We start from the raw sequence: 22,012 nt of genomic DNA, 5'->3' as shown, positions 1-22,012 counted from the left end.
GTGTTTTGAAGGGCACTGTTACAGGAAACGTTTGAACAGTATTCAGCCTCCTCTTTCTAGTGAATACTGAGAGTACTGATGATGGGAAATGGAAGAACACATTCTGGCTAATGTAGTCTATCATTTATTGAACAAGAAGTATTATTTTACTCTTTGATATGACTTAAAAGGACTTAATTACCCTCTGTTCATATTGAAAATCCTCTTGATCCCTCACCAAGAAATAATACCTTCCTACATAAGGATGGAATATTTAGCCAGATCAAAATTTAAAAAAAAGAAAGCCCTGAGTTTCATCACAAGCTGTTAAAGCTATTATTTTCTACTAGGTGACACCCCGTTTAACATAGACCATATTGTTAATAGTTATGGGATTTTATTGAATTAATGAGACTGTTATCATGTAGTAGAATGTCTTGCTGAGTTAATTGAAACTGCAGAGATTATATAAATGGTATTAATGAACTTTGACTGCCTGATGCCTCAGCTTTAATAAAGACTGCTTGGTGGGCTAAATGAACATAGGCAGATAAAAGAACAGGTTCAATTTTGCAAGCCTACAGGCTGTTGACAAAGAAAACTTCTTTACCTCTGTTTTCAACTGGTGTTCATTGCATCAGTAATGCAGTAATTTCAGGAAGGTGTTGCTACAGGACTACTACATTTTACCATCTTTAAAGCACAGGAAAAAAAATGAAATAAATATGGATTATGAAAACTTGTGTATTTATTATCTCTGAAGTGATTTGTTGTATCATCCAAGTCTTATTGTGCTGTGTGAAGTCCAAAAAATAGCAAATGGTTGTGGTTTTCCTCTTGTCATGAACATGTCGCTTTTGTCACGTGCTTTCTCTTTTTCTTGTTTCATTCTAAATGGCCCTTTCTTTTACAGTTGATGAGCTTGAGTTGGTAACAATCGTGCTTTTTTGTCCACAAGTTCTTCTCTTTTAAGTATCATTTATTTTATGATCATCAGTACCCTTCTAAGAATTAGCTAATAGTAAACAGAATTTGTGGTGGTAACAGAATATATCTCTTTCTCTTTTATCAAGTATCTATGCAGTGGTAGTTTTTACCATTTACTTACCACAATGAAGTCAATTAAATTGAAGCATACTATATTTTCTTGAAGATAACAAAAGTTCATCAGTAAAGGATGGCTTCCAAGATGTTCTCTCTGCAGTAACCAGAATGCAAAGCCCAAATTCTGAATTTTGTCTTTATATTCAGTACCCATCAGAGGACTGGTCCTGCTGTTCTCTATGAGAATTCCTCTCTTGCACTTGTATGACCACTTGCAAGAGATATATTTGCTGTCATCATTGTGACACTTGACAACAGATGACAACTTATGTCCGTTGACATCTGTTTCTCTTCCAAATATTTGGAAAAATTTCTAGTTCCTAGAGAATTTGCATTTCTATAGGGAACTAAAATTCACAATATTTTATAGAAATAATTACATAGCACCAGTATATATTCTTAGAAGAATCAGCGTTTGCTTAATATGCATATATGCATAAAAGTAGTCTTTGTAGTAGGCTTTGTGGATTTTGACCAGCACAGAAAAGAAATTTATTTGATGGAGAAAGAGGCATTTCTGTCCCTAGTCAAATGGAATAGAATGTTGTGAAACTGCATTAGAGATTTTAAAGACAGAATCCTCACTGGTATCATTGAATTCTTAAATAGCAGCTGTAAATACATTTAAAGAGAATAGTATATTGTACTTGAGAATGAATAAAGCTTACCATTAACACTCTTCTGTAAGACTGATGCCAAAATTCTGGTCATAGTCGCTCTGAAAAGAAATAGGGACAATTAAGCTTAATCACTAGGCTGACCATTATTCACTCATGATTTGATTGACCTTAGGGAAGTCAATATAATTTTGAAATGCATTGATTCACTTTTGTAGTAGAAGTGCTGTATTTCTGGTTTTCTTTCTAAAATGTGTTACGAAATCAATATTTTGTTGCAGCTGGGAAGTGTCATAAAATTATCTGAGCTCTGTCAACTTATTTATTAACACTAAAGAGTTTTAGTAAACTGCAGCATTGAAAAAATATGTGTATGCATATTACATCGGTGGCTTTTCTTGCCAAGATAAAAATCTCTAAACATTTGAAGTATTCTTGTAACTGAAAGATCAGAGGTATCTTTTTGAAATCCTGATATTTCATCATCTGTTTGTTTTGTTTTTGTTGTATGTGGGCAGCCACATTAGGATTCTGCTTTATTATATAGTTGATACATTATTATGTTGGAAGAATGTATGATGTGCTTTTATCTTTTATAACTAATTCTTATTTTATGTCCTCTTTCATTTTCTTCGACTTCTGTGTTTACAGCTTAGGTGGTAGTTTTATTAAATAGTCAAGTTTTTGGCATTTCCATTTCTCTTATTTCATTTTAGTACGTGAAGGTGAATAAAAGAGTAGACGTGAAGCTCTTAATTATCTAAGGTCTGTGAATATGTATGGAAGTACACCTCATGTTATCGACAGTTTATTTAAGTATTTTTGCCATTTCTATTTATCTTCTAATTGTGGGCCTATCTCCCTGTCTGTCCTATTTCTTTCTTGATACCACCATAAGACTTTCAGAAATCTGAAGCTCTCAGTTTGTTATCTGAACTATATAACTAAATTGTTGTGTTTCGGGATTTTATATCAACTTCTGAAATTAAGTGGGTACATGAGAATCTTTGGTTTTATCTTTTTGTTGTTTGTTTGTTTGTTTTTCAATTGAATTTCTATTTAGCTTTCATCTTTTGAAGAAGTCCCTAAAGGCTCGGAAATCAGAAGGGAAAAAATAACTATTCTTTGGTAGACTTACTGATTTTAGCTTTGCCTTGTGGCTATTATGGCAGCCTTACAACTGAAGCCATGTGAGCAGTTGTGTCAGTCCTGAAGAAAAGGAAATTTTCCTAGGATTTCAGCTGATAGCACAGAAAGATATTTACATCACCACCACCACCTCTTTTTTTCCTCACTACTGCCAAATACTGGAATTTCTTCTTACAACCAAATAAGATTCACTAGCATGCATTAGAGATGGATGGATATATATGATAGAGAATGGTCTTCCACATCTGTCTGAGCCCTGATCTCTCAGCTCAGTTTGAATTGCTCAAGGAAAATCTTTAATATTTTCAGTAAAAGTCAAAGGGTATTTTTATGGTACTGGATCTGCTTAATATGTTGCTTGCTTTAAATGTTACATGTCAAATCACAGTTCTACATCTGAGACCTGTTGGGAGAGTATTCTTAGAATTCTAATCATAAGCTCTTTAACTGAGATCTTAATAACATGCAAAGATACTGCCTTAGTATGAAGGTCAGAGAACCCCAACAAACCAAAAAAAGTGAGATTTGCTGAGATTCTGGCCTGTGGTAGAGGCACAAACCAAGACCATAGCAAATACAGGAAGAGCCAGTCTCAGAATCCAAAGGTTCCAGACAATGTAATGGAAGAGTTCCAGGCCTCCTACACATTGTGTTAATAATGAGCTTATTTTTAATATTAATATAATGACTTTTTAAATGTTATATTAAAAAAAAAAAAAAAAAAAAAAAGGGAGAAAGACTTTATTTTTCATAGCAATGGAATTTTAATTTTTTAATTACCCAGATAGCTGCCCTAATGTCTTCTGCTGCTATGCTGGTTTTGGAACATTATCATGTGAAGCCCAATTATAAATTTTGTGATTTGTCCTTATTGCAGATCTTTGTACTATAGATCGTGATTGTAATTAACATATACAAAATTTATATTTATGAATATAGATCTTGGAGCAAATTGCCAGGTGCAGGGTTGCCTGCCATTGCCAATTTGTTGTCTGTTGTGTTGGAAAAAGGGAGAGTAACTTGCTTTCTCATATTTTAGAAGAGTAAATATGTGGATCTAATCGGTATTTAAAATAAATATAATTGCATGTATGTGAAACCATTTTCTAAAAAATATAAATGGTCATGTTTTTAGTTCATCTGCACCCAGCGTTTCTGGCTACTTGATGCTGTGCATTATGAACATGAATGAAAAGCCTTACTACACTTTTGCATCTTTTTATGTTTAGGGTATGCATGAACTCTTAGCTCCCATTGTCTTTATCCTGCATTGTGACCACCAAGCTTTTTCACATGCCAGTGAAGCGGCACAACCAAGGCAAGCATACTATTTTATTCATAAAGTATTAAATATTTTTCTTCTTTTAATAAAATACATAAAGTTTGCTGGACTAGAACTTATCGATATGTGTTCTTCAATTTAATTAAGCCAGGAAAAGCTTAGCTTAGATTTTTAACTGCAGATAGAAAGTGGAGTACAAAAATAGTCTTAGAATGCACACATTAACAACTTTCTGTTCCTTAACTTTTAGAAGACAAAATAATCAATTTAAATAAGTTGCTGTTATTGATATTTTTTTCAGTACCTGCAATATTTTAGCTACAGTACCTGATTATGGTTTACATTAAGTGTAAGCACTGTTTCTCCATTTCAATCAAGCTGTGTGTGCACATATTTATTCACTTATGTATAAAGTGCTACATCACTTATGCTCGTCTGCTAACCAAATGTAGATGCTTTTTTTCTTCCTTTATATGTAAACCTTTATAGAAAGCCAACAAAGCACTGATTTCCTGCTTGAATCATTTGTGATATTTGTTCTATTTCTTTACATTTGTCTTTTTATGTCGTTACCTAAGGAATCTACTGGAAAAGGAAAAACAGTTTAATTACTTGTGCTGTATAATATTGCACCCCATAATCTGATAGTCCAAACGTAGTACTAGTGTAAGGATACAGTCTGTTTACAAGTATGTATTTTATTCAGTATATGTCTCCAGATATCCTGAAATTACCTAGAGAATACTTTCAGTGCAAAGTAACTCAAAATTGCCATGTGTTATGCAGAGCATTCTGTTCCATTGCCACTGAAAAAGTAGAGCTACACAGCAAAGTAGATGGAAAAGAGGTGCTGTCACTGATTAATTGCTGTTAAAGTACAATAAAATACAGGCTATTAAAACAAAATAAATTAATGTTTTGATACTGCATATTTGACCAGTAACCATTTTTTTTTTGTTTGTTTTGGACAAACAGTGATAGATTGTGCAGCAATCAATTATTCTAGATCAAGCATACTCAAATAATACATTGTGACATTCAGTAATTTGTTATTTGGAATAATTAGATGGTTACTTCATTGTAGTGCAGACAAGGCAGCTAATTTGTTTTTGATCTTTATAAAAAGGAAAGACTTCATTTGTTCAATGGAGTTGCTCTTTTTAATTAAAAAGGCTAGTTTTCTCATTTGCTCTTTATATGAAAGTTGGCTAATAAATACATAATATTACATGCAGAACACTGACCAAAAATAAACATTCACATTTAGATTGTTCACTGTTGATTTTTTCAGTGAGGAAATGAAAGTTCTTTTGAATCCCGAATATCTGGAACACGATGCCTAGTAAGTTTAAACAACTTCCTTTACATTTAATTTACTCTTATTTGTAATACATTATTTAACACCACGTTTCTGGATTTTCCCCTTTCAGTGCTATGTTCACACGTCTTATGAAGACTGCGGAGCATTGGTTTTCAACTTTTGAGCATGACAGTCAGAAGGTAAATATCACTTTAAAAAGTACTGTTTAAATTCTTAAGCAAATGTCGTTTTTCATGTGATTGAAGTAATTTGAAGATGATTTTCTCTTAAAGTGACTTTTTTTCTCTTCACCATCTCCTTTTGCCGATGATTTCCTTTTCCTTCCTTTTTTTCCTTCTTGGCCTGAGCATGTTCTAAGGAAGTGTCTGTGCCCTTAGATTACGTGTAGCATTTCATTGTAGTTAGTATGCTTCTTCTTTTCACTGAAAACCTTTTTCTATGTATGGTTCTACATAACTTTTGTTTTCTATTATTTTTCCAGCTCTCTGAACTCTTTTCAGGGCCATCTAGTCCTTGCCTGTAACCATTTTGCATGCACGGCAGATTAAACAATTCTTTATGTCCATTTTGCCTCAGTCAGGTGCTTGAAATTTTCTTCGATTACTTTTTTTTTCCACTGTCACATCACACCTGCAAGAGGAAGGAAAAGGTGACCAGATTCACAGAAATTCTCTTTCCCTTTTTGTACATCTCTTCTTTAACCCGGAAAAATGTTTTTTTGCAGGAGTGTAGATAGAAGACTCTAGCAAAACATTCACATTACAGGTGTCCAAAAATTTCAGTGTATTATATACAAAAAGAGTTAGCCTTCAAACTCAGTACCAGCTTGATTTACTTCATTTTTCACTGAAACCATGGTGCAAGTAAAGTCAATGAAGAAAGCACTTAGAATTTGGTCATTTTTTGATACCTACATCTGTGCACAAAAAAATATACTTGCAAACTGTAATTAGAATGTACTAGTTCTGTAGCTGTTTTGGTCTGTCAGTTGAAGTACAAGATAGTTGCCCAAGTATTATTTAAAGGCTTCTTTTGTATTAAAAATTTTAAATGTATTTGCATATATATTTTACACAACATGGATTGTTGGTATCTTAAGTGCAAGAAGGTATACCTGCTATAGTGAGCAATGCAGGCAGGCTTGTTGGTAATAATGGACAAGAAAAAGGATGAGATACCCAGCAACTCTTTTTGCCTCAGTCTTTATTGGCAGCTGCTCTTTAAACATCTTGAGCAGGTGGGCTGGAAGGTGAGAAAGGCTGGGGGAGCAAAGTTCTTCCCACTGTAAGTGAAGATCAGGTTTGTGACCACCTGAGGAACCTGAATATCTACAAGTCCATGGGTCCCAATGAGATACATTCCAGAGTCCTGAGGAAATTGGCTGACATAGTCACTAAGCCACTCTCAGTGGTATTTGAAAAGTCGTGGTGGTCAGGTGAAGTCCCTGATGACAAGAAAAAAGCAAAATAGCACTCATTTTTAAGACAGGTAGAAAGTACAGCCTGTCAGCCTCAGCTCTGTGCCAGTGAAGGTTGTGGTCCTGGAAGCTATGCTAAGGCACATGGAAGACAGGGAGGTAATACAGGATAACTGGCTTGGCTTCATGAAGGGTAAGTCCTACCTGACCAACTTGTTGGCCTTCTGTGGTTGTATAACTGCATACGTGAACAAGGGAATAGCCACTATTCATTGCAGGGGAGTTGGACCAGATAATCTTTAAAACTCAGCTCAAACAATTCTGATTTCATTATTCTCTGTCTACAGCTATAGATTACCATTTGGATTTAGGTTTTACATCATTTTTGGTAACTACAGATAAAGCATATGAAATACAAATTTTATGAACTTATTACATAGTCACTTTTATTCTAACAACAAAGCTGTGAGATGCTTCTCAGTGCATAGCTTTTCAGAATTCAGTATATTCAAACATATCTGTTCCAATTTCTGTCATAGAAGTGATGAAGTCTGAGGCTGAATTTTGTTCCAGGAAATAACTAGGTCGGCTTACAGATTTACTGTGCTTGGGTAGAAGGTGAAAGTTTACATTGCCCTTTCTAGTCCTTTCCTGGCATAAAAAATTAACAGTGCACAGCACATGGATTAATATCTAGTTGTTTGTTCTTGTTCTTTGCAAACATGTATAATCTTTAATAATCCTTTCTTGTATGTATTCTTCTTACAATTGTGACTTTGTGGATTGGCTACGTAATAAAGTCTGAGTCTTCACAAATGAAACAATGAAAGCATGTGCTCTGAGATACGTGTTACATTTTATAGCCTCTAACAGTTGGTTTCATTACTCCCAATTGCCATTAGAAGAGCTTCTCCAGCTATGGCATTCCCTAGTGGTTAATGAGAAAAATCTGTCCACATTTTATACTTGCGCTATGTCCTAGCTTCTCTTTACAACTGTAGCATTTGTTTCCTAAATGCATGAATATATAAGTTGTATTAATATCAAATACCAGCCTTTCCAATGCATGTTCTGTTAGGTAATGTTCAGTGTCAGGATTTGATGATTCTGTTCCTAATACTTAATCTAAAGTTTTCAGTTGCATTTCACAGATATCCCTATTTAAACTGTTAAAAGTGAATCTGATACCGTCTTGTAAACAGCACAGCAAATCTCTGAGCTGTCTTTCTTTTTGTCTTTTTATTGTGAACTGCATTCCTTTGGGATTGATAATTTATGTTTCATGGTAGCAGTAGATGGCAAAACCTGTGTAAGATTTGCCAAGACTTAGAAACTAACAAGAAGTGTTTTGTCATGGTAATAAGTAGTGAGTATGAGTGTGGGCACAGATTCTGAATTTTAGGCAGAGACACTGCAAATCTTTTCTAGTTAAGCATTTTGAAGGATTAATTGTATTGGTTTATTTGAGCATCTTTTTGTTTGGGCTGTGTCTTTCATATAAGTTCAATGTGATCTTTTAGAGCAATTTCAGTTGTCTAAATTTACCATAATTTTCTCAAAAAAAACTGCATGAGAGGAGATAACAAACTTCTCTTACGGACTCTAGTCATTCACCAGATATCTTCATGGTGTGCCCCAAATCATGAGGCACGGACAGTCTGTGCACTGGTTATTGACTGCAACTTCTGCCCACAGAGGTTGTCATGCTTTGAAGATATTGCTGTTAACGGAGTTAATTTCTGTGGTTCTAATGAACTGCATTTTGAGAGATACCATTTACTTACACTGTGCTTTTAAAAATGGCAAGCCAGCATATATTATTTGATGCTTTTAACCATGTTGATAATCTTTGTGAAATCTTCTTACTATTCCAATCTTCTTTCATCTGTAACTTTAGCATTGTTCCTAACAGGTTAATTCTTCATTTCCCTTTCCCCTATCTTTCTCTTGAAATGTCTGATTTATTTTTTTGCTTCTCACCCTCCTTTTCACATGTTTCCTATTCAGAATGCTTATGTTCCAGTAGTTTTCTTCCTCTGTTTTCACCTGTGTGTGTCATCTTACAGATTGTGACATACTTAGCACAGCCTTTGCGTCCAACCAGCTGCATTCTTATCCTTGAGTTCATCTTACTGTTCTATTTCTTTTTGGTTTTAAGGATTTTCAAATCCTTTATTAAAGATGTTTATATATTGAGATACAACCACCTGATTTTATGAGTAAGGATAACCTGTTTAGAAAGGTTATTTTAAAAATAAGTTATTTGCTGTTTGAATGCAAATTATTGTCCTCTGAGGGCATATATTCTCTACAAAGTTACTATTCATCTGTATTTCTCTGCACTGACAAATACTACTTATATTAAAGCTGATTATTGTGGCTGTGAACACTTTATCAGTGTGTGAAAAGTAAAGCATGTATGTAAACTTTACTTGGAGAGTGAGGGGCTGAAATGCCCAGGGAGGGGAAACCCACAGTAGGTGCCATAGTTGTTACATGAGATTACTCTTTTGCTGGAAAAGACTATTGATATTTTTATATTTATTTGGATGCCAAAGATTGTAAGTCAACAGATTTCTTTAACATACTTAGACAGGGATGTTCATTTTTTTTCCTGTTTTCTGTGTCTGCAGGAGAAAGATGTGATGATTACACCAATGCCATTTGCAAGGCCACAGGACTTAGGCCCATCTATTGCTATTGTAACTAAAGTAAACCAAATTCAGGATCATCTGCTGAAGAAACATGATATTGAGCTGTACATGCATCTGAATCGACTAGAAATTGCTCCACAGATTTATGGACTGTAAGTGTTTGTTTCAGCTTACTTAAATCCTTCTAGTTTTATTTCATTGTGAAGGATGTTTGTGTCCTGAAGTTCAGAATTAGAGGAATGAGGGTAAAAAGTACTTAACTCTTAGATCTTATTTAATTGACAGCATTACAGTAAATGAAACCACACAGATGCATTTGTGACAATGATATTCCCTCTGCAGATCAAGTCCCTACAGTTATGAATTGGAGAACTTGTAAAAGATTCCCATTGCAGTTATGAAGTACATATTCAACTGTGAATATTATCACATATTCTACCTGTGATTTTCTTGTAAGAAGTGGAGCAACATGAGACAAAGAATGGGAGAGAACAAAAATTGCCAGCATTGAATAGTTTGCTTAATTTTGTCACCTATTTACTGTCAGTGAACTTTTCCCTGTTGCAGAAATATAGGTTTGGATACTGGTAATGCAGGTTAAAAGTTGTGACATAGTGATGATAAAGTGTTTGTACATAGAGTTAGCTCAGGTAGTCTTTGTTATATTAGAATGGCTCAGGTCTTTTCAGCTAGCTTTATCCCGTGTGATGCCATTCTAAGGGCCTTGTTAGGTCAGGTGTGACTTTAGAGGTGGCTTTGTCTACGTATGTTTTCAGTGTTGCATACAAACCACGTATGGCTGCAATTTTGGGGATTACAAAGCATACAACTTGCATAAACTATGAGGTATTGTGAGTTGACTGTGATTTTGAGGAAGAATTTTGCCTCCATAACCTGGAATTATAGACAGATTATTCATTTTGATCATTCCTTAAGGGGCAAGTTGTATTTATAGTTGCCATGCCAGAAACATAAACTTGTACTTTTTCCAACTTTTTGCAGTGACTTAAAATTAGCATCATTTGCCTTAAATCCCCAAAATAAATAAATAAATAAATAAGTAAATAAGTTTCATATGTAGGATGGAATTGCCAAATGTAATTGTGAATTACATTTAACAACTTGATAGAAAATGTGAAAAGGAAGAGAAAAGGAGTCTTATTGCAGAACATAACTGCAATACTTACAAATAAAGTCTAATTTGATGTTATCATAAACTGAAATACTGCTAAGACATAATATGCCTTCAAAAGGAGAGCTGAACTGCAGACAAGTCACAGACTTATGGGGAGCATAGGAAGGCAAATGTAATTCTACAGAACTCACCTCAGTGGTTTTGATATCACTGAGCTACAGGGGGAGGAAGAATAAACTAAAGAAACTCGAGGTATTAAAAGCACAAAGAGGACAGTTTGTCATATTAAAGTTTTTGGTTTGTTTGTTTATTATTTGCATAATGTGAAGTCTTGGGTTTTCTTAGTATCTTTGCTAGTCTGGAAGAGAAAGCAGGCATTACTGATAAACTTCAGGATGGCAAAGAGTAGGTGGGCGGTATAAATAACTAGGAAAACAAAAAAGACAGGGTTTCTTTATTTTTCTGAAAGCTTATGAAAACACACAAAATAAGATAAACCTCAGAAATGCACAAACATATTTAGGGGCAAAAGTAATTTGTACTGTAAATATTCACTTCAGTTTAATATTTTGCCTTTCAGTAAGAGAAATAATTGAAAGAAAAAAAAATAGACTTTAGCTCAAAAACGTGGCACTGCAATAGCAGCAGAATGATGCAGTCTGATGTGGCATAAGTAGAACTGAATCTGAATAAAGGAAATTGCAGTTAAGGGAATGAATTATGAGAGAGAGCTTCAGGCTGACTATCAGGAAAACCTTACTAACAGGGAACTGTTAGACTGTAAAATAATATTTCAAAATTAACAATGGAAAAAAACATCAGAATATTTTAAACACAGCCTTTTGAAAAGCTCTCAGAAGTGGATAGTATTGTAAAGAACAAATCTGTGTTGGCAAAAGAAGGAAAGTAGATTGCAAGTGAGGTCACATCCATCTCTGATTTCTGATTTAATACAGAGGATGGGAGAGAAAGAAAGAGCGAGGAACTTGATTGTGTTGTATTATTCTAACCTTTAGTGTTGGCTAAGCTCTTCAGAATCATAATTCCAAGTCTGACAGACTCAGATGCTGGATTTTTTCCTGCATTTAACATTTCTTAAACTATAAAAAGCATTTCTTAAACATAATAGATTATTATTAATCACTGTTTATAAACGAAGTGCAGAATTTGTGTGAGGTTTTTGTTGAAATGTATTGTTTTGCTGAAGTTTGTTGGATTTGCCAACAATGAATATTCATATGTAATCCTTCAATCACTCAAAAATACATCCAGGATAAAAGGAAGACTAAAAACTTCCTTCAAAAGATATTAATATGCTTCTGGAGAAGAGTATCGTCACAAAAGGCTTTCATTTTGTGGCAGTCTGCCCTATCCTGAGCAAGTTATCCAGTCTACTTATTTTAAAATTCAGTCATTTCTACTTTGCATCCTTTTATAGCTTTTTGTGGTAAGATAGAAATTCTTGCTTACTCTTTCTACTTTCATGAAGTTGATTTTAACCTTTAATTTTCACAAGCAGTCATTTCTTTCTCAGACAATGTGAGGACTGATTCTTCCGGGACATCAGGTACCCCATTCTGTTCTGTAATTCCATGTTCAGAAATGGTCCTTTAAAATAAAGTGTAGCTGCCCACTTCTTGAAAATATGCTCACTTGCTAACAAGAGCAATTTTAACAGACGTTTCTGTACTTGGAGTATGACTCATTAAATATCATTACTGTTCAGTGGTGCAAAGGTGTGACACCATTTCTATGGACAATACGTGTTACCATATTAGAGTGCTTGTTAGATCAGATAGTCCTCTGTAAACTGTCATGTCATTAGCTATGTTTTAAAAGGAATGGCTGAGTAGCCTGAGTCTATACAGCCTGGGAAAAAAAAAGACTGAGATGGGATCTGATAAATGGTTATAAATATCTGAAGGGAGGTGGGAGTCAAACAGATGAAGCCGGGCTCTTCTCAGTGGTGTGTAGCAATAGGACAAGGGGTAGTGGCCTAAAACTTCAACACAGGAAATTCATACTAACATGTGGAAGAACTTATACACAGTAAGGATGATGGAGCACTGGAGCAGGTTTCCCAGTGATGTCGTGGAGTCTCCTTCTATGGAGATATTCAAGACCCGTCTGAAGGCCTACCTGTGTGACCCATTGTGGGGTACCCGCTTTAGCAGGGAATTGTACTCAATGATCTCTTGAGGTTCCTACAAAACCCTCTGATTCTGTGGAAAAAAAACTTCTCTGATACTTCCTATTTTGTGAAGTTTTAGCTTATGAGAGTGTGTTTCTTATCTTCTGGAATGCAGTATTGAGCAGGCTTCACATTATCTAGCTATCTCATATCATTGCTGAGCAGGAAGAGAATCCTGATAGGTCTAGTGAGGTGCATTAGTGCCATATTTTTGTTCTTTGGTGCTGCAAGTTGATGTTATGTACAGTAGCCTTAAGACCGGAATTTTTGTAAGTAGAAATTTTGTGAGACAGCAGATTCATTCACTTGCAGTCAGCCACTGCATGTCCCAGTAATAATTATTCAGCTGTTATTAGTATCAGCTAAAATGGAACCAGCAATACAGAGATAAAGACTTTTGTCCTATCATTCTTCAGTCATCTTTATTTGCCATGGAGTTTTTTGACCCTAAGATAATGTTTTGCAGAATAACATTGTTTAACGTTCCTGGTATCACTGCAAATTGCATGCAGTCTAACCGAACTATAATAATTATCTAATCACATCTAATTTTCTACTTTGTAAAGTAAAGTACAAGAATAGTTTGAAGGTAAAATTGAATTGATTACATTAACAGCTCACTGACATGCTTCCTGATAATAAACTCCTCTCTAAATAAAAACAACAAAAAAGCTGAAATTGAACAAAAAGATTAGATACTCTTCAGGGCTGACAGTTTCAATATTTAGTTTAATTACAAAATTAGATGAGTTAGAAAAGATTAATGTACTAGATTATATGGTATTCTAATGTTAATTTCTTTGACCCTTACAACTAATTCATGTTAAAGTACAAAATAATTATTGCAACGCCATTCTGCAGTTTCTGCAGTGGGCAGTGTTTGCAGTGACAAATTAAGCAGGTCACCTTCCCAGAATGAGACAGAACAAAGGTTGAAAAAGTCTTCATATATCCATATTTTAGGACACTTTCCTCCATTCTCAGTAATTTGTAGTGGAGTATTTCTTCTAGATTTCATTTAAAAGATTAATCAATTGGAAGAGCCCCTCATATCATTATAACTGCTTTATGTTATGTACTGAGAGTTTCAAAGTGAGTTATATTCATATTACATCAAATGAAATTCTCATAGAACTGCATGCAATAAATACAACCAGCTCATGTAAATATATGTGATATAGTTGTAAAGATATAACGCACACAATGGTAATGACAAGGCATAAATATGAAGTGCTTTACTTAAGAACAAAAATTAACTGATGGCATAAACTCACTAGCTTTTGCATCATAACTCTGATGGCAGATTATATGCTGATGGTTGAGGAAACTCTTTTAAGCACAAATCCATCAAACAAAAAAGCACTTACAGAAGTGAGTGTAAATATTTCATGATAGCTTAATCTCAGTACAAAAGAGGCCTGCTCAGAACATTCAGTGCCAATGACTTTGCCTCCCACTACCACTCTACTTTCCAATGATCAGTCAGATAGTCCAACTGCATGCTGCACTTTGAGATTCACTTTCAGCCCTTTAGGCTGATACCACAATTATACTTCAGGAAGAAAACTATCTCATGAAGTAAAGGGAAAAAAAAAATGAAGAGAAGGTTACAAACCAAGTCACAAGGTACATTTGAAGCTAGCATTAGAAAGGTTATGTTACGGCAAAGTCAACAGCAGATGTGCTGCTCCACTATTACTATTCTTACTTGCTTTGCTGTGAGCACTGCTGTGGGGCATCCACCTGTTTTAGTTTCTCTCCCATGCCATTATAGATCCAAGCAGTATTCTTTTCTGTGACCATATTGGTCTCTGGAGGGAGAATTTAAAGGATTTATCCAATGCAGCAAAGAAACATAAATCATATTCATTGTTTCCAGAAAAAAAAAAAACCTGTCACTGCTCATCAGAATAAGGAAAAATCTTCGTGATCTCCAGATAAAGTTGAATTACCCATCTTTCTAAAGAAAAACCTTTGCAGATCATGCAGGAGGCCTGGATTTGTTTTGGACTCTCACACTTCACACAGACAACAACAACATAAAAAAAAAGAAAGGAAAAAAAGAAACAGAAATAATATATGGCATGGCCAAAACCAATTCCAGTTTCTCTTAGATTTTTAATCCAGCATCATCAATTAATTGGATAGCGATTACAGTGAAACCAACCTTGATCTACTATGCCTGTAGTAAGAAAGCCACCAAAATCTGGCCTTGCTATTAAAATAAATGAATGTTTAGTATCCAGCGATGATAAAATAAAGGCTAAATAAAGACAAAGTCTTGATGAACAAAGAAATGATTCCTGTTTAAGTTATGAGAAATTAATTGGGAATGGTAGTTCTGGTTGCTTTCCAGTTATTATATGAGTCGCTCCAAAAGTAATGCCTCCTATTTATTTCCATGGAAACTACAACAGATACAAAGAGAGCAGTAACACAACTTAATAAGCCAAATTCTCAACTATGCAACACCATTTTCCAACATAGTCACCACCATTAACTATGCATTTTTGCCATCAATGGACAAGAGCCTGCATGCTGTGCTCATAAAAATCCTCATTGCTATCTGGAACACGGCTTGTCTTTCACGTTGCCATCACCAGTGCTGAAACATACCACACACCACCTCACTGTGCTCATATTCCTTGTTTGGTCTCCATAAACATCCAACAAGAATCAATGAATGTCTATGGCTACCATTTTTCCTTCATCAGGGAATTCAGTTGCACACCTCTGCTTCATCTGCACTTCCTTGTCAGGTGTCATTTTGTCTGTCACGGCAACAAAATGTAATGGAATACTGTCAGGAAGATTTAATGTCATAAATGTGCTAGTCTGTTTGTCAGTTGGATGCTTGAAAGGGTTTAATGTCAGGTACAAAAGGTTTTTTTTAAGAAAGGTTACAATCCACTGTTGGTTCCACATATTTAAAAAAGATATAGTCTACTGGATTTTTAAATAAAATTTTTGGGAACTGACTCAGTGGTCTGAAGACTTTACTATGATTTTTTATCTCGTGTAGTGAAATAAGCATTGTAAGAAGAAAACAAATAAAGTGTCAGAGAAAAACAAAACTGAAGCTATTTTAGAAAGTCTCAGTATTATTGTTTTCAGGGAGACAGGAGTTGCCTCACCTGTTGTTGATGTATCAGTTCTGTAGCAGTGGTTTACTAACTCTCAAAGGATTTGCTTTATGCAAGTAAATTTTGGGCAATTCTCAACTTGTCAAGGTAGATATCTGGCTTTCAGGAAACAAGCAAATGGTATTTACCTCTAGGAGTTGCTTTTCTTCTCTTTTAAAACGTGACTACCCTTTTTTTTTTTTTTTGCTTTCTAATATGACAGATAACTTTCTCTTATTTTTATCATTGCTCTTTTGAGTCACTTGCTTTTTCCATTCCTGTTGAATATTAGGTTGAAAATTAGAGTGATGAGTTTTTGGTTTTATCCTTTTTCTCCACTCTCACGAGTATTACTATAGATTTACTTTAGACTTAACATTTGAACATATACATAATGTGAATGCCCACTCTATAAACAGAATGAGGGATGGGCTGAGGTGTCAAAAGTGTTCATCTGAGTTTTAGTCTCTTGCTACCTAATTATGTGCTGAGAGGATAATGAGTAGTACTGGATGGCTGTGAGGATAGAATGCAGATTTGTCATTATGTTGTTCCTTGATGCAGGTGATGTGCTTCTCATATGAAGCACTGGGAAAGAAACAAGCAAGAGGGCCTCCATTTTTACTTTCATCACACAACCATAAAAAATCAGGTCACGTATTACATAAGTCAACTTACAGACCAGTGGATATGAATAGAGTATCTTCTGAAGCCTGTGATGAAATCAGGAGAAATATACAGAGGTGTTTGGAAGTCTGCCTTTGTCTTTTTTAGTCAGTAGCTATCAAGCAGAAATTTCAGGTACCCTGTATCAAGTATGGACTTCTCCTTTTCTTTCCTTATACCTAAATCACATCAGCAATTCAAGTTAATCAGCGCTGTTTAATTTAGTGCATCATTTTGTTTCTTTCAAGGACACAAATCTTACTCAAAGGTAAGAACAGAGGTTAAGTAGCTGTTGCAGGAAACAATTACCTCAAGCGCATGCCTAGAAATGGCATTAAGCTAACATGTCCATGTTAACTTGGTATTAGCAGGGAAGATGCAGCAGTTTGGACTTAAGCATTTGCTAACAACCAGAACATTTCCCATAGAGTCCATTCTGTGGATAATTCATGGTTTGGTTTACCAGTGCTTCATTCTCGCTGCTAATTCATTACCATTCTACCTGATTCAAGGTAGAATGGACACGCACACGTATGTTACCAGTGTATCCTTTATTTTCATGTGGATATGTTATTACAGCTTATAATAAAAACAATAGAACCGTGTACACCATACAGGAAGGGAAGATCTTCTTGTCATCAGTCTCTAAGATGAAAGCTGATACTCAAGAGTCTTGATAAAATGAAGACTAATGCACAGAGAAAAGAGATGTACAAAGAATCTACTGGAATGCAGAAAGAAGCCTCATCATCAGAAATGGCAGGACACTGTTGACACAATTTGTCGACAATTTTATATTGTAAAATTTAAAAACTATACTTTGTTCTTTAAGAACAGCTGGGATCAAATGGATGGTGCAGATAAGAGGAATTTCAATACACATCTTTGAGAAACTGATAATGATATACTTCAATGCACAACATAGTCCAGTTGGAAGCACAGGAGTTAGATTTCATTTGAAAAAAAAAAAACAAACAAAAAAAAACATTTTGAATAGTTATTTTTTTCTTCCAGATTAGAAAAAACTAAACCATTTTTTATTTTCATGGGAGAATGGTGAGAGGAATGACAGGAAACTGTATTTGAGAAAAAAGTGATAGGGAACTGCCTGGAGATGTGGGATGACTACTTCAGGGATGGGATGGTCTTCAGTGTATCTCCTTTGACCTAGGAGGCCATACTAGTGTGCAGGCTTTTCTTGGTCATTTTCATGCAAGTTCTTAGTTTTAATAGAAAAATATATCCTGAAAGCACCATGAACATGTTATCAAAAATTAATGAAACCATAATTTTGTAGTAATACAGCCAATCTGCATTTTCTCTAGAAGCCTGTGATTGCCAAGTGGAATGCAGATAACCTGGGGGGAGGGGGGACAGGGAGCGGAAGGCTATACAAAGTCAGTAATTAAAAGGAATGCTATTTTTCTGCTTTTTCTCCCCACTAAAGTTATAGTTTGCCAGCTAACCAAGTCAACCTGTTTGTTTGTTCTGCCTGTGAACCGAGAATAGTTCTTGAGCAGTGATTTCTATCCCTATGGACAATTTTCTTTCTCCTTCCGGTCTAACCCAATGTTATAGGCTGAGATGAGGGATCTGAATAAAAAAGAAAGGTGAGGGAAATGGAAAGAATTCAACATGGAACCTATATAAGATGGATTTTTTTATTCTGAGTCTTCTCTGACATACTTAGTTTACTGGGAGTTCTTGAGTGGAGTAAACATATGTCTGTGTTTGAACTGTGTTCAATCTAAAAAGGTCCTGCTCTGAAAATAATACATAAGCTGTGGTAAATTCTAAACTGAGCAAACTCAATAATAGCTCTCCATGACCTCGTGAACCTCTTTCCAACATCTGTTTTAGCTGTAGAAGCTTTAGCAATTTTAAAACAAAACAAAACAAAAAAATCCTTGCTCCAAATACGTGCATGCCTTGACTATCTTTTAAGGTTTCAATGTGCCAGTCTGTTTTTGAGCAAGAACTTTTGAAACTATCCTATGAAATATTAAAGCAGACCAGCTATATCTGAAGAATAAAATCCATTAGCACAGGTTACAGGATCAGGTTGTTCAGGAGCACTGCTGTTAATTAAGAAGCACAATTTTGTATAACTTTTGAATGTTATATGAATTGACAATCCTTATTCTAGGTAAAGGGTGAGAAATGATGTTGGGTAAAATTTCTAAAAATAGTGTTATGTTAACATACTAACACCATAAAGATCATCACAATATTTCATCACATCACATACTGAATGTGATAGCATGAGGCCTTAAATGGTTTAGTTATGTAACTTAGTATAAAGATCCCAAAATTTCAGACATCTATTTACAGTCCTTAGTTGTTTACAGATTACACTGAAAAACTCTATGTGAGTTGTTAGATTTTCAGCTTAGGCCTTCCAGCTTATTCCTATTCTCCAAACAGGTACATGTGTCAGTGCAATGCAAGATTCACAATGTTAAATAGAGCCATATAGGATAACTCAAATCAAGCCATTTTGCCCATTGTCTTTCTTACCTCTGAGCAAAATTGCAATAGTAATCAGGCAACAGAAGAAAAGAATTCCCATAGTTTGCAACATTTCAACGTAGATATACACAGAAACATAAATAAGGACACATGTATATGTGTATAGACTGAACAGAAGAAAAAACAATAGCATCTGTGATCTTAATTCTATATATTAGTATTAACAGTTTGACATGTTACTATATAGAAAACTTGTTTAAAATAATCAAAATATTTTCATTTCTTTTCAATAACTATAATCAGAAAAACCTTTTTTAACAGTGTATTCACATATCCAACCAAAGCAGTTAGCATTACATCTTGCTTTACTGTACATCTGAGCTCTAGGAGTTTCCCACTGAAATACATCCTCTGATTTATCTTCGGTCTAAACTACTTTTTACATTATGACTGTGCTGCAGTCTTTGATATTCCCTGTGACATCATGAGACAGCTGTGTTACATTGTGTTTAAGCAGTACTAAACCTTTAAACTTTAAACGAATATTTTTCTTCTTGGAGGTATAAATAGAATATGTAATAAGCATCTGTGGGATATGCAATTAATGTCACTTGTGAGGAGAGGCCTTCATGATGCACTTGGGTTTCGGCGCTCTTAAATTACGAGCTCTTTACTACACTCATGGGATAAATTCCATATCCCCCAGATGCTTATTATGTATCTTCCATGTCCCTTAATTCCTATGAGCTGGATTAGGAGTTGTTTTGATGTTGAGGTTTATGGTAATTTAACTGGGGTGTTTCTTGGTTATCAATAAATAAACTTCAAAAGTTTAGTAATTTTTTTTTTGTTTTTCTAGCAGTTCCAATGTGGATAGCTGTAACAGTTTACATGAGGTGCTAGTTGGATGTTCTGAAAACTTTAGTCAGCTGTGCACATTAGTGTATCCATTATCTACATTTTAAAAAACATGCAAATATATAAAAGTGAAATATTTCATGAGGAAAGAATGAGCTGAAGTGTAAGGTTTGGGGGTAACCAAGATGGTATTTTCTTTTGCTTCCAAAAATCTTCCAAATAACTACTTGCCTAGAGAATAAATATTCAGTTAGTTACTCAATTATGATATTATTAATGTTCTAGTCACAATCATTATCGGGAGAGTTTGTCAAACTGGTACAGAATGGCCTAGATTAGTTATCAACTCAAGAGCAAATAAGATTTTTAAAAGACTCAATAAAGTCCAGTGATTAATAGTTATATATTCTGATTCATGCCTATCCCATTTTATCTAATTTAATAGAAGTCTAAAATGATGATTAATCCTTTCACACCAGCAGTTGCTGGTACATCCATTACATGTCCAATCTGAATTCCTCTGCCAAGGAGTTAACTACTATTTTGAACTTGGTATGAAAAATATCATTATAAATTTCATTAACCTGATCATCAAATTTAAAAAAGTCAACTCGTAAAATCCATTACTACATATCATGCATCGAAGATTAAAAACTGGTCCTCGGTGGGCAGGAATAGCCAGAATTTAATTCCCATAGCATATGTTTAAAGTGCTCATATGACATTATTGTATCTGTAATTATCAGAATTTTATGTTTATTAACCCAAGTGAATTAAGAGTCTTGTTTTGAGTAAAATTTAGCATGCATGTTAAATTGACCATTAATTCTGAGCAAACCAATGTATATGTATTTACAACAAATTAAAGATATTTGTTTAGGATATTGTAATAACTTGAGCATTTAGAGAATTGTGTTCCTGTAATTTTTTCATCTTGGATGAAATAATTTACTTCTTCAGTGTTTCCAGTTGGCTACCTTGGTGTAAATTCCCATGCCTGACATAGATTTAAATCTTCTGGGGAAAACTTGAAATATTTCATGTTTGCTGTATATCTCAACTACAAGTAAGTCTTCATCGTCAATTAGAAGTTTTTTTTCCAAGTAGGTAATAAAGCATTGTTCTTCACTGCTGCTTAGCCCTCTCTCAGGGAGACTTCACTACGCTGTGCATTAAATATGCCTGAGGAGAGAAATTGGCACAGAAATTCACTCCTGTCCAGAGTTCTGAATAGGTTTGTTAGTAGAAGGGCATGATAGAAATTCAGTTGATATTCAGTTGAACGCATGAAAGATATGAGACCTGAGTTAAACAGTTTAGAAAAAAGCTAACAGTAAAAAACAGGAGAATGTTATGAAAGCCTTTGTAGATGTCACCTGTGACCTAGATGCAAGCTCTTTCAAAAATAATTTACTGCAAAGTTCAATTCACCAATATAATTCAAATTCAGTTATATCTATAGCATTCATAACTCCTCAGTTTTAACCAGTGCAATGCACTGCTTAAAAATGTGGTTGGACTTCCCAGCCTGGTTCCACCTTGGAGTTCTATGGGGATCTCAGACTTTCTACCCACATAGGCTGTCTCTTCCTTTTCCTACCACAATACCTGTAGACAGGGACATGAGCATCCAGTGGGAGAAACAAAACAAATGGCAACAGTTCCAGTTTGCCATCTTGTTTTGATAGGAAATTGTCACTGAAAGAAAAATGCTTGTAAAATACGTGCATAATATACTGCAGAAGAAAAGTAGGAGGTATGTAGTTGGGACAAGGAGCTTTTGAGCAGCTGTTTAAAAACTCATTTTTTTAACACACAGCTGCAAAATGCAGTCTCTTACTTAAAAGTAGGGATAAAAGTCACCTGGTTTGCTCATCACCAAATCTGTCTCATATGTGTGAAATATCTACTTGGAGAGAGCTTGAATGTTTTCATGACATGGCTGTTATACACTTGTATGTAGAAATGCCTGGTGCTGTCCCCTGGTCCACATCTGACACAACCTTAAGCAATTTATGGGAGGGGAGAAAACTATGCAGAATCATTAT

At 34.8% G+C, this 22,012-nt stretch overlaps 1 protein-coding gene across 6 annotated transcripts in view; it reads left to right on the top strand.

Moving 5' to 3' along the window:
- Positions 1 to 22,012, top strand: part of TBC1D5 (TBC1 domain family member 5) — a 285,215-nt gene that overhangs the window by 162,682 nt on the left and 100,521 nt on the right. For all 6 annotated transcript variants that reach the window (XM_015853783.2, XM_015853786.2, XM_015853785.2 and 3 more), the window contains exons 10-13: positions 4,079 to 4,167; positions 5,423 to 5,473; positions 5,562 to 5,631; positions 9,503 to 9,675. In XM_015853783.2, the coding sequence (XP_015709269.1) occupies positions 4,079 to 4,167; positions 5,423 to 5,473; positions 5,562 to 5,631; positions 9,503 to 9,675 (383 nt within the window). The remainder of the gene's footprint in view (positions 1 to 4,078; positions 4,168 to 5,422; positions 5,474 to 5,561; positions 5,632 to 9,502; positions 9,676 to 22,012) is intronic.

The sequence above is a fragment of the Coturnix japonica genome, chromosome 2 (assembly GCF_001577835.2).
Source record: "Coturnix japonica isolate 7356 chromosome 2, Coturnix japonica 2.1, whole genome shotgun sequence".
NCBI lineage: Eukaryota > Metazoa > Chordata > Aves > Galliformes > Phasianidae > Coturnix > Coturnix japonica.
This window is presented reverse-complemented; position numbering and strand designations above follow the sequence as displayed.